At 41.8% G+C, this 13,628-nt stretch overlaps 1 protein-coding gene across 16 annotated transcripts in view; it reads left to right on the top strand.

The window, feature by feature from the left end:
• Window positions 1–13,628, top strand: part of TACC2 (transforming acidic coiled-coil containing protein 2) — a 125,852-nt gene that overhangs the window by 74,323 nt on the left and 37,901 nt on the right. For all 16 annotated transcript variants that reach the window (XM_021529303.4, XM_031505294.3, XM_077784730.2 and 13 more), the window contains one exon: window positions 12,973–13,130. In XM_021529303.4, the coding sequence (XP_021384978.3) occupies window positions 12,973–13,130 (158 nt within the window). The remainder of the gene's footprint in view (window positions 1–12,972; window positions 13,131–13,628) is intronic.

The raw sequence follows: 13,628 nt of genomic DNA on the forward strand, positions 1-13,628 counted from the left end.
AGAGGATGCTCTATCTGCTGGGTTTGTCTGTTAAATAGGGTGAATTGCTGGAAGCCATGGGGATGTTTTACTTAAGATGTACCAGAAGTAACGAGGAGATTCTTCTGTCAAGCTTCCCTGTCTTTCATTCCAGCCTCCCTTATTTGAGCCCAAAAGATCTCATCTCTGAAGTCAATGACAGTGCTTCCTTTGATATGAGAGGTGGTTACATCAACCACTTCTTCTGTCACTGGAAGTAGGCAGGTCACGTTTAGCCTTGAAAATAAAATGAAAAGACCCCAGCCTCCCTCAGCCCTCTATTAACAAGGCACAGCACACGTCTGGCAAAGCCATGTGTGCTCTAAAGCTCTCCATACAGAGTGGGGTGCCCTGTGCCATGTGTAATGGAGCTGCTGTCATCTATTTTGTATTATGACATGCAGGCAAATTGGAAAATAAAAACTGATGTGAGGTGGTAAAAACATGAATGAAAAGGCATTTCCTGCACATGCATTGTGGCTGTCATTTACCAGCAGAGCTGTTTCCTTTGCTGTGTTTGCTTTTTTTTTGCTTTTTGCTTGCCTTGACCCAGCAGTCAGAGGATCTGATGGTTAGATTTAAATCAAAGATGCTTTTCAGTGCTGCGTGTTTCAAGAGGCAATAATCTGGGTGCTTTTAATGTTTCTCTGCCATGATTACAGCACCCAGAAAAGCAGTTCTAGCTCTTACAAGTACATTTCCTTTGTTTTAAGACCATACACCTATACTTTTTTTATTTGCTATGTCTTATGGATACCATTGCCTTATCCATCTCTGATGCTTTGTAAGGATTTAGCTACGTACCAAGCTTCTTATGTAGTTCAGGTAAACAAGCTTTTGAGTGGCAAGAGGCAGAGTTGTAATTACAGCTAGAAATTCAATGCAGTTTGCATTCTCTTGGAGAAAGTGGGCGGGTTTGCTGTAAGAAGCAAACAAGCAAATGTATTTTTTACTATGGAAAAGGCAAAGAAAAGAGAAGGGTAATTTCTCTTCAGATCCTTAAATGCTCTTAAGCAACCATCTGAATTTAGTAGCAGGCTATGGATATCATGTTTTGTATTCCCATTAGAGCCAGGTTAATGGGGAAAAAATTGAATTAGTTTTCTTTTTCCGCTACAGTCTTAAATTTTCTTGTAAGGCGGGTTTTGGCCTGAGAGCCTTCATTGATGGTGACACTAGATAAGATGATGAGATCCTTTCTTGGCTCTGGAAACCAAACTGGAGCTTGGACATGAACTGAATTTTGGTTGAAGCAACTGTGGATATGTCTGAGACAGACCTCGGTGCAACTGTGGAGCTCTGTTTCTTGTTTGTTGCTGCCCTGCAGTATTTTTTGCTACAGCTCCTCTGCCTCTACTGCAGGGAGTAATTCAGGGGATGAATGGATGCTTGGGAAGCCTCTTTGAGAGGAAGAACTGGGGCTGTTGGTTCTGTTGGTGCAAATACGTACATTTTGAGAAAATCTGTGTCTTTCCCTTTTAAGCTTATTTGATTTTGATTAATTGGAATCCTTAGATTTATGTCCAAGTTTACACAATACAGTTTTCCTAAACAGAAGCAGCTTTTTTTTGTAGGGCTTAATGTAAACTAGGTTGTATCTTACACAGGGGACAGCTCTTTTAGAGCTTTGATTTCCTTCAGCATAAAAACTTGCATTTATTGGTCTTGCTAATAACAGCCCATTTCTGTCCTTAGAAACGAGTCCAGCATTTGTGCCAGGAAAAGAGTTTGGTTGCTGAAGGAAAGATGAGCAGGGAATTCAGATCCCTTTGTCTGAGTTCCCAGTGCAGGAACAAAGTGGGAGCTTGGGAAGGGAATTTTCAGGTTCTCCTCACCTGGCTGAGCTGTGGGCAGTGCAGCTGGTGAAATGCCACTGGAGATCAGGAGTTTGCTCTTTCCATCACGCTGTGGTGCTGAGTGGGTGCGTCCTGAGCCGGGTGTTCTTGCAGCATGGATGGGATAGGATGGGATAGGATGGGATGATTTCTCTGAGAGCTGCAGCAGCACCAAGTGTGCCCGTGGGAGAGGTGAATGAAGGCAGTGGGAAACCCTCCAGAGCTGCACTGAGCTGGAGCAGCAGCTGGATCTCACCCACCCCAGGCAGGAGATGGAAGGAGTAGAGCCCAAGCAGAAATTTTGTTGTGGAGGTGGAGATATATTTTTTGTTCTTTGTTCCTACTACTTGCTGGCCATGTTTCTGTCCATGCAACTGCTTTAGGTGTTGGAGTAGAGGAATAAGGGTTAGAAAGGATCTTGCAAAGTCCTGCAGGGAGGCTGTGCAGCGGCCAAAAAGGCAGAATATGGAGCAGGTTGAAGGCAGAGGGTCTCTCCTCTATTTCCTTTTCAGTGAAGGTTCTCCCTGCCTCTCTTCTCCACCCCCGTGCAATCCTTGTCTCCTTTCTGAAAGGAAGGGCCCATCCAGAGGCATAACAGGAGCACAGCCCGTTTCACATCCCGGTGTTTTCAGCGGTCTCCATGCTCCCAGGGTTGGCTGGTCCCCAGGAATGGCAGGTGTCACACATTCATCCACGCTGTTTTGTGCCTGGGTCCTGCTCTGGAGCTGCGTGGCAGAGCTGAGATGTGTCTCTGCAAGGCCACGTTGTTGCATTTCAAAGGTGGTTGCCGTAAACAAAGCAATTCCCAACCTGTGGCTCTGGCTCCTGATGAATTATTGATCTGTTTCCCAGTGGTGATGCTGTGTACCAGAGGCGCAGGATGCTTCTTCACGAGGGGACAGTTTGCACAATGATGTTTCCTGGATTAAAATTTTACACCTTGGGACTAAAATAAATACTTACCGGGGGTATTAAATATTTGAACATCAACCACTGATTCAAACAGCAACCCCTAACCCACTAGGGTGAGCAAAGTGCATCAATGGCTGGGATTGTAGTGTATTAACTGGTTATATTTGTTTTAAGTATTTTTCACCTTTGATATTGGGGTAGCCTGCATATTTCTTAAAAGATTTCTGTGGTTGAATATTCAGCAGCCTCTGGTGATTTAGGGATATATTAGTATATTTGCAGTTGTGATGTCTGAAGAAGAGTGCCTTTAATTAAATTGCTTTTTCCTGTTGTACCTCAGAGAATAAAGCATCTGCCTGAGAAGAGAATAGGGATTTAAAAAACAATTTCAATTCGGAGTCCTGTTTCTGTGGTGTAGATATTTTCATTATTCAGGCTGAAAGCAGTAAAAAAGAAAGCAGGCTGGCCAGGAAGGATGGGGGATTGTTTTATTATTCATTTATATCAGTGGTGTTGAAAAACGTACCCTGCTAGATCTCAGGAAAAGCAATAAAAAGGAAAAATTTAACATGATTTAAAGCAATATGGGGAACTTCTTGCTAATCAGTTAGAAAAATGATTTAAGTAGATTGAAGTGCTGCTGTAAGTGTGCCATGTTATATCCCGCAGTCTTTTTTCCTTCAGATGTGGTTTCCCACAGCTTGAGACATTTCTCTAGCATTGCTGTGTGAAAGCAGGAAATGGCTTTTGTTGGGGGAGTGGGAATTTGGCTTCTGCACAAAATGTGCTCAAAATTGCTGAATAAACAAAGAGAAAAAGCAGGAAAAAATAATTCCTTCTTCCCATTTCAGTTATGGTAGGATGACTGCTTATAAGACAATAGGCTAAAACCCAAAATTCAACATTATTTTTAATATGATTATGCCCTTTTAGTTCTCCTTCACTGCAGTTATAATCCTGTTCTCTAAATATGGCCATCCTGTGAGGGAAAATGGGCCTTTTTATAGCAAGTGATTAATGTTTAAGGTATTCATAGTTTTCTTTTTCAATCTATTATAGAAGACACATTTCCAAACTGATCTGTGTGGCTTGGACAACACACAAGGTATTATTTTCTGTTACTGAAGTCCCACATAATGATCTGCAGGGGGAAGCCATGCTATTTTATTTGTGTTATCTCACCTGTGTAAAAAAAGAAAAGGCAGATTTTTGTCTCTGAGCTCAGACACTGAGTTATCCCAGCACTTCAGCTTGGAAGCCCCTTTCTGGAGGAGCTGAGAAGTGACTCAGTGGCATCAGATCAGCAGTGTGTGACCATGTTCACCCACTCACACCAAATCCACCCTGGTGTCAGTCACTGACAGCTCAGCTGAGCTGCTCTGGGGCAGCAGAGGGTTTGACCAGGGTCACCTTCCTCCTTGTGTCCCAAAATTCAACCCTGTGCCTCTCACAACACATCCCTGTGGGCTGGAAGGGCCACCTTTGTTGTAATAGTGGTTATTTTTCTGGGGAGCTGTGTTTTCTGTAGGAATATTTATGCTGAAATAATATTAAAATCTTCCTCTGGAGAGGAGCTCCTGCCCTGCTTTCTGCACACGTCTCTGTCAATGTGAGCTCTTGTGCAATTGTCGTTTTGGTGGAATGGGATTTATTTGACATTTTAAGTGAGAATTGCATTCTCATTTTAAATGAGAATTGCAAAGGATGCTTCTCTGCTGCTTCATAGCTCAGGCCATAAAATGAACACGTGATGTTATCCTGCTCTTGGGTTGAGCAGAAAGCCTTTGCTGAGGAAGGAACTGCAGATGATTCTGTGGAATATTACTCTGAATGCAGAACATGATTTCTGTTTAAACCTTCCAGCTTTGATTGTGTTATTTTACAAAAACCTGTTTTTAAAAAATGGCCCTCACTTTCTCTGTTCCACAATATTGTTCTTAATTAGTTCTTAATTGTTCTTAATGCATCAGAAAGACAGTGGGATAAAGAATGAAGATACCAAGGAAATTAACCTCATCCCAGTTCATGGATTTCTTCTATAAAGTTATTTGAAATTGCTGTGATTAGAGATGCCGGAGTTGTACTTTTCATTGAACCATATCCAATATTTAAGTAAAAATAAAAGAGGTCTGGTTACTCAGCAATGGTGACTGTTATAAAAGGAAAATGAAAAATTTAACATGATTTAAAGCAATATGGGGAACTTCTGGCTATAAAGTAGGACTTAAATGTAGGACCTATATAAAGTAGGACTAAAATTACTTCCCAGCATTATTGTTTAAGCTGAAATAATCTTGTGATGGAATTTGGCTTTGTTTTGATGGTCAGACATTGCAAAGAAGGAACCTGTAGAATATGGCAGGAGTGTTGCAGGTGAGTTGCCCAAGGTGTGATTGCCTTTTGTGCACATGGGATATATATGATATATACTCTGTACATGTGCCATACACACTAGCCAGCAGACTGAAGGATTCCCCTGTAAGGTAATGCACTTTCTCAGTGCAGACCCAGCACTAGAAATCTGAATTCCCACTGAACTTCTGGTCAGAGGTCTGGGACATTGTGCACATCACTGGAGCACAGCCTCAGAGACCAGTACCCTGTGGTTTTCCTGTGTCCACCTTGCAGGTACCAAACATCATTTTTTTATATTCTCAAGGCTTTATTCTCATCCTGTGTGTGCACATCAGTAATAATGGTCTCTATGGGACAATAATGTCATGCCTGTGGGAGTAGGATTTAAGCTGAAGGAAAGCTTGGTGATCTGTTCCTTCCCAACATCATCTTCTTGTGACCCCTTTTGTGGTTGGTCTCCTCACAGTATGGGTTTGTTGTGAATTTATTCAATCTTAGGAAGGGTGATCTTGTCACTTTGCTCTACAGTAGTGTGAGAGAGGTCCGTTAATAGTTAATGGTCAGAAATGTGTCCCTGAAGGAACTGTTCTGTAAATGGAGTGTGGTGACATGTAAGTGACATGTTGGTACCTCCCACAGCTCCTGACTCCATATAAGCATCAGATCCAGCTCTGAGAACATTCCCAGGGGGCAGAGGCAGCAGCACAGATGGCTTTCCATGGTCCCTGAGGTGGCACCCATCTTTCAGCAGGCTGGGCTGAGGTTTCTGGCTTTGCTCTGCTCTGGGCAAAAGGTTTTCGGAGAATCAGAGTGGTTGGAGTTGGAAGGGACCTCTGGAGAGCATCTGCTCCAAGCCCCAGAGAGGGCACTGAATTCTTTTGAGACACCCTATAATTCCAAAGGTATGTTTTATTAGAGAAAGGGAAGATCGTTTGTGAGGTTTATGCCACTCACCACATGTATTTGCATTGTTTTCTAAAACCATGTGTTCAGCAGATCCATGGGTGCTAGGTTTGATAGGTAGACTAATTCCATTTGGTAGACACCAAATATTAACTCCACCATTCCATCTCTGTTTTCTGTGGGTTGCTGTACAAATTTAATATCAAAATTTAAAATCTGTAGGGATATTTCATATTCAAAACATCTAATAGCTAACAATCATTATGTTAAAAGAAGCTAATTATTGGGGAATGTCATGTTAGCTGGAAGTCACTGGGTATGCAAATATTATGCAAAAATCACAGCATAGAAAGCAGGCACATCTTTGATATTATCCTAAAAAGTGCTGGGATTAAGAAAATGACCTTTTGTTGTAGCTGTAGAACATTCTTGGTCCTCATGAGTAGGCCCTTGGGTCAGCTAATGGCTGCTGACCTGAAGTGGTAACTTGATCTCCAGGAAAGGAATTACCATTTGGGCTCTCCTGATGTTTTTGAATTATGATGCAGGGCTGTGTTTGTAAGAGTATGAAGAAAAAAATTAAAAAAGAGTAAAGATTGTATATGTCTCTGTATTATATTTGTGTAGCTGACCACAAGTAATGCCACAGGATGAATTATGAGACATTGTTAGTTATTTAATTGTATAGAAACAAAAAGGAAAAGCTCTTAAATGTGAAATGTAATGAGCATTTCCCCCCTCTGGACTCCGCATGCATTTACAACAAGAAGTTGTTATGCTGTTTAAAGGTCCCAGCCTGAGTGGGTAAGGCAGACTTGAACTGACCAAGAGCATTGAACTCAATGGACCTCAAAGGTCCCTTCCAACCCAAACTTATTTTATGATTCTGTGTGTGTGCAGTAGTTCAGAGGTAGAGTTGAAAGCAGGATTGATCTTCATCTGTAGAGATGTATTGCTGGAACATCCTGTCTTGGTGTTCTTTTTTAGCTGTAGCTTACTTGGGTTTGGGGGATTTTAAAGAGAAAATCAGTTTAACCATTGAAAATGACACCTGGAAATCTGAAAGGATTTTATCAGATTTTTACAGTGAATAAGCTTTGACTGAAATTAATGCATATCTCTGAGCGCCTTGTCTCCCTGGCTTTAGAAACTCTAAAGCTTGGAGTTACTGAGTGTCTTTCCAAATCTGTCAGCCTGTGTGGCCCTTGCCACTGCAGTAAAAGTGCCTGCTTAAGTAATACACAACCAGCTTAACCTCAGAAGGATGCAGCCACTCCTGTATCCTTGGTTCTGGGCTCATCAGTAAACCACACCTGAATTATTCATGCAGGCTTTATGAGGATCATCTCTGAAAATGATCGATGGAGGTGAAACTACAGAACTTATTCCTCCTTTTTATTTCCAGCTCATCTCCCAGTGGGAGATACCAAGAATGAAAGCCAAAATTAATCTTCAGTACTAAATTGAACAATCTAAAAAGTTGGGTTTTTTTCTCCTTTTCTCTCTGATTGAGTTTCCTCGCATAGTGCATGATAAATTGTTCAGTAAATACTCATGTGAAATTTATACCTTAAATTTATGATATAACGGCTGCAAATGCTTTGGAGGGCCAGGCCTGATGGAATCGGTTTCCTTTAAGTCTTGCCACAGATGATGCTTTTGCATTTGCACTGCAGTGTTTGCTCTTTTGGGTCCCTCATGCCATGGCCTTGGACTCTGTTTGCCTCGGGTCCCTGCCAGGACCTGGTGCAGGAGCTGAGATGATCCCCTGGTGGCAGATTCCTTGTTTGAGTCCTGAGGCTCTGGGAGCAGGTCTGCAGAGGACTTTAATGTGGAACATTTCCTAGAGGCAATGATGTACTTGGACAGACATTTTCCTCTTGAGCTGCAACTCTAGCCAGTTTTAAAGAACATGTGGATCTAAAGATGAGATGAGGGAAAAAAAAAGAGAAAATACTCATTTCTGCCTCCTCCCCCTCAGGGAGTCAAGCTGTACCTCAGGAAAAGATTCTAGGACTTGCTATTTGTTAAAAGTGGTCTGGGAGGAATTGCTCATCTTCTGAGTCCTCAGTTTCTCTGTGCACCTCCAGATGTCACACACAATCAGAGGGCAGTCTGGAAACATCCAAATAAACCTTTGCAGTCCTTGCTTTCCTCCTCTTGAGTGGCAATGGAGCACAGTTTGGTTTTGTTGCTCTGTGTGTGTTGAGATTGCCTGGTTTATTTCCCCTTAATATGTCTTATTTCTGAATACACCCTGAAAATGAAGCTGTCATATCAATAAAATGCAGACACAATTGGTGAACAGAGTGTTTTGAGTAGCATGGAGAAGGCTGAGTTCATGGAGTGCTGGCAGGGTGTCAATAGTACTGCTGATAGGTAGGGGAGACCTCAATTAATCCAGGACAAGTTCCACTAATTAGGGAAATAAACCATACTTCTTCCTAAGTGCAAAGTTTGGAAGAAGAATGTACAAATTGAAATAGAGGCTGCTCTCTTTCGCTTTTGTGGAGCAGATTCTCCTGAAGCCAGTCTTCTTGTTAGCTGTGGTTCCACAACCCTGGCTGATGGAGAGCAGCTCCTTTGGCTCCATCTCCCTCTCCCCACTCCCAACACGGGCAGCACTTCTCAGTAATGCAGCTCCAACTCCTGGCTTCAGAATTCGTAATATCACCCCCCATTTCCTCTCCATCAATTGCACATCAATAGATCAGCACTCCATAAATTAGTCAGGCATGTTTGTTTGTCTTTTTTCCCAAAGTAGGCGATACACTAAATAAAAATTCTATATAGATTTAACATTAAATGAAGTAACCCTACAAAAACCCGTGGAGCTCCCTTGGCACATCCCAATTCCAGTTTTGCTCCCTTGAGCACCTCCATAGGAGGTGATGCTGCTGAGCTCAGTCCTCATGTCAAAGTCGTGCTTTTAAGTTTCTTTTAAATTCTGTTTCCCTGCTGTGAAATGAGACCAGGGAGTGTGGTGGTGCTGGCTGTGCTGCTGCAGTGTCAATATTGCAGGAACCCAAGGCAGATGGCAGAGTTCCCACCACAGCCCAAGGCCATGGCTCTGTTGTAAGCCACTTTTTAATGAAACTCAATTTAATATATTGAGTTTCCGGGTGGCAACTGGGGTGACCTCACTCACTTCAGAGGCTGTGTCTGCCTGGCAAGGGCAGCCAGCAAGGAGAGGCAGAGGAATGAAGAAATCTTAGTCTTGCTTTCAGGCTACACTGACAAAAAGGCAACTTTTCATTCTGAAAATCAGAGATGATTTAAATTGTAAGAACCTGTGGTTTATTGAAGAAGGTAATGTAACTTACAAGGCTGGGTTTCTACACAGCCAGAGGTGAGGAAGAGAGTTCAACCCTGGTTCTACCTTCAGTATTTCCTCCAGAGATTTGTGTAACAGGCTGAGCAAGAGCTTGGACTTCCCAGATGAGAGTGGGAGTGCTCAGGTTCCACAAGTTGATGTGGTGTTGCCAGATTTGGTTTTTCTAGTCTGATTCTTGGATTTCCCTGTTCTCCCCTGCTGTGGGACCCCATCTGTATATGTTAGATTTACTGTTTACCACTGTCTTTCAAGGAGGGACATGAAAGAGACAGGGTGAAAGAATGTTTTGTGATTTCCACAGTCTGTATTTTTTCGCCTGTTACGTACATAATCCAAAGGATACAAATGGGAAGAGATGTATGATGTTATGAAGGTAAGCTGCCACTTATTTCCCAGGCTCCTTCCTGTAGTTCCCACTTCATCAGTGCCCCACAAACAAGTCCTGCAGGCTCACACTGTTTCATCCTTGGCTGGAGCTTCAGAATCATATTTAGATGGTACATGGCTCTTCCTTTGCTGAGAGCCTTCCCACAGCTGCACCTGTGGTGGCTGCTCCTTGTGCAGCTCTGAATTCGTGCTGACTCTCAGAGTGTTTCACAATTTGACAGTTTTGTTTTGCACCAAGAGCTATACAGCAGCATCATTATTTCTTTTTGTTCCATGTATTCCCTGAATTTCTCAGAGAAAATGTGTTGTGTATTGAACTGGCTGAAATAGGTAATTTCCTTTTCACGGAAAATCCTGTTGTTCTGGGAAAATCTTTTCTTACTGTTTGAATGTAGGACTGTAGTCTTGAAAAGAATATCTCACATGAGAGACATCATCCATATTTTCACTAAAGAAAACTGAACACAAGATTTAGTATTTCCAGGATGCATGTTGACTTTGGAGCATAGTATTGGAATTTGCTTCCAGGTTTTATGCCCTTGCCCAGATCCCAGGCCATGATAAAGAAGGTTTTTTCTGGTATTAAGCTTCCCTTCATGTTTCTTTGTTAAATAGAATTTTCTTTGTGAGCACAACTGCTTCTCATAACAAGCACACCAGGATTTGAGTTATGGTTAAGACAGTTTTTACTTGATTGTACTAGCTGAAAATCAGGAGTGTTGCAGCAGAATCTTTTGGGAATTATTAAATATTGGCAAAACAAGGCCCTTTTCTGGAGCTCAGGCACCTCAGCTATTTGTCTACAGACTCAAAGAGGTTCTCCATAGTGGAAACTCATGCAGTAAACAAAAAAGAGCAAGTATTTACTTAAAATTTGCTATATAATTAAATGGTTATGCCCAATTCATCCAAAGAAGAGACCAAGTAAACAAAGGGACCTCCTTTAAAAGGTAGATAAACAAGCACAAATTTTCTCCATAATTTAACTGAGGAGGACACAGAACTGTTCCATCAAGGCAGTTTAACAAATCCTCCTTTTATCAGGATATGAAGAGGGTTTTTTTTTCCATTCCAGTTACTGTATATGTTACAAGTTCTGTACAGACAGTTTGGGAAAAAGGAGTCTAAACATTTTTGTTTGAGTGTTACAGAGCTAGACTTTGAGTTCAAATTGTAAAGGGTGAAACATTAATTAAGTGTAGCACAATGAAAAACTATGTGAAAGCCTGAGAGATATTAATTACTTCTCCTTTTGTTGGTTTAGATGATAACTTCCTGGGTTTATTTTTATGACACTGGGAAAATATCACACAACTCTGTTTCTCTTTGATTCTTCAACTTTAAAGTTTCCTGAGCCAGCTCCATGGAGGGAGGAGAAAGCTTTTTTGTTGTTGCTGTTAAATACCTATTGTGAAGCTTTATTTATAGAAGCTCTTTGTTTGCAGCTGTTCTTTAAATGTAAAATATGTAGAACTTAAAACATGATGCATCTTTAGAGGATATGATTTGAAATTATGTAGTGTGCCTATTCCAGTTTAACTGTTCTGTGGCATGAGGAATGAGGATGATTAAAGAAGTGGCATAAAGGGTTTTTGAGGAGCTGCAACAGCAGATAGAATGGAAAGCCAGACACAGTGGTTTTGAGCTGTGTAAACTTGGGGAGGAAAAAAAGGAATCTCCAAACACCCAAAGTTATAACCTAGTAGAATTTCTTTTTCTTCAGGAGTAGGGGTGATGAGCCAGGATTTGGTTGGCACAGGGTCATGATGTGCATCCTAATGGTGTTGGAGCTCTCTCTGGGATTCTGCAAAGAAGAAAGAAAGGGAAAATTGGGACCAATGTGCTCCTTGAGGTGCCAGAAGTGGCACTGGGGTCTCTTCTTCCCCAACTGCCCTAAGGCTTTATGCTGTGATAGATTTAGGGAAATGAATGTAACTGCTGTATTTGTACTTCTCCTGACATGGGGCTGCTTAAAATAATCACGGGTCTCAGGAAACCAAAGAGAGTCTGGCAGCTCAGATTTATCTTCTAACTCGAGCAAAATGAGAGGGGTCCTTGATTTGGGCTGGCTTGTGGAGTGCTTCTGGAGGATGAAATGGTTTTTCATTTTATGGCAACACAGAACCACTGAGAAGAGACAAATCAGTCCTGTACTTCAGCAAACTGCTGTGTTTGATTTACTTCATTACAGACCAACAGTCCAAAGCTTCATCTGACTAACAGAAATAATACTTATTGAATGTGTACTGAACATATGTTCAGTGCATATTGAATATGACACCATTGTTTCTGCATTCCTTGTTCCCAGACAAAGGATTAAATGTTTATCACTTGGGCTCATTTTAAGTATGATCTATAGTTTCCAGACCTAGAAGGACAGTTTCTTATGGCTGTGCACCTCTAAGAGAAGTGGTGTGTCTTTAAATGGTTTAGATCTTCACTTAATGTTTGTTACTCATAATTTTGTAGAGTTGCTCCCTTTCAAGCTTGTGTCTCACTTGAATGACTCCATTTTGGGTGCTGCTGTCTCATTCCTGGGCTGGCACCAACCCATGGTGGTCCCTGTGTTTTTGTGTCCCTGTGAGAACACAGTGCCACAGAAGGATTATTGATAATACCAAGATTCCATGCATTTTACAGGCTGTTTTACATTGTGTCACAAGGTCTCTTTGAAAAGGGCTCTGGTAAAATTCTGCTGAAAATAAAATGTAATATTTCCATAGGAGGAGGATGCATAGGAATTGGCTGCACCTCAGATACCTTCATGTCTGCTCTCTTACCCTTGAGAGCACACAAAAATAATTTGGTGCTGTTTTTTATGTTTGGCGTTTGGAAATGAAACTAGGAATTTCTCTTCAGATGAGTCTTTTTATTTATTATTTTTTAGTTAATTTAGGTACGCTTGTGCAAATGAGTAGCACAGGGGTATTGGTCTGTGTGGCTGAGCCACCCTCACACTGCAAAGCAGGCTTTGCAGGATGGATTCGTTTCCAAGTGTGTGTTCACTTCTGTAACACAAATGGCATAAATTCTTGTCTAGGGAGAAAACCACAGCCATGCCATCCTGCTCTGGAAGCCATAGTGGAATGTCACATCTCCTTTGGGAAAGGCAGAGGCAGCCTGAGAGCTGAGGTCTGTGCCACCAGCTCAGGTGCCAGCGCTGCCAAGCCTGACCTGCAAATGTGAATCCTCACTGTGCTCACCAGTCTCTGCTTTGGTTTTCCCCAGGAGCTCTGACTCTGAAGAAGCATTTGAGACCCCGGAGTCCACTACACCTGTCAAGGCACCACCTTCACCTCCACAGCCTCCCCCTGAAGCAGCAGCAGCAGTTGTTGCAGACGTAGCAGAGCAAGAAATAAAACCTCAGCTGCCCGTGGAAGATACAGGTAATGAGTGGGACACGTTACTGGGGGAGGTGAATATGCAGGGAGCTGTTTCTCTAAGCACTGGCAAGGAATTAATGCTAATAAATTGGCTTCTGGAATATTAGTTAATTACCCATGCAGAGAGGAAAAACTCCTGTTGCCTTCTGGAGTAATGGGGAATCTGTACATAACATTTGAAAAATACTAAAGAAAGGAGGAGACATCTAGAAAAAAAACTTTTGAACCAAGCTTCTTTTTCTAGGATCTTTACAGAGTCAGATGAGTAGAGAAAGGAGATGTAGGTTGCAGATGCAGGTACCTGTGTGAGCACTGTTAACTATAACAATTAACAAAATGCCATTTTCAAATGTGTTACTGAAATAGGAGGTGGTCAAAAAGCCCTTTAGAACAGAAACACCAATTTTATAGGAGGAGCACAGGGCTATGTATGTATGGTATACATATGTGAAAATTGGTACATAATGGTAAAATGAAATCTTTAAAAAGGGAGAATTGTGT

This window comes from Lonchura striata, chromosome 6 (assembly GCF_050655825.1).
Source record: "Lonchura striata isolate lonStrDom1 chromosome 6, ASM5065582v1, whole genome shotgun sequence".
Lineage (NCBI taxonomy): Eukaryota > Metazoa > Chordata > Aves > Passeriformes > Estrildidae > Lonchura > Lonchura striata.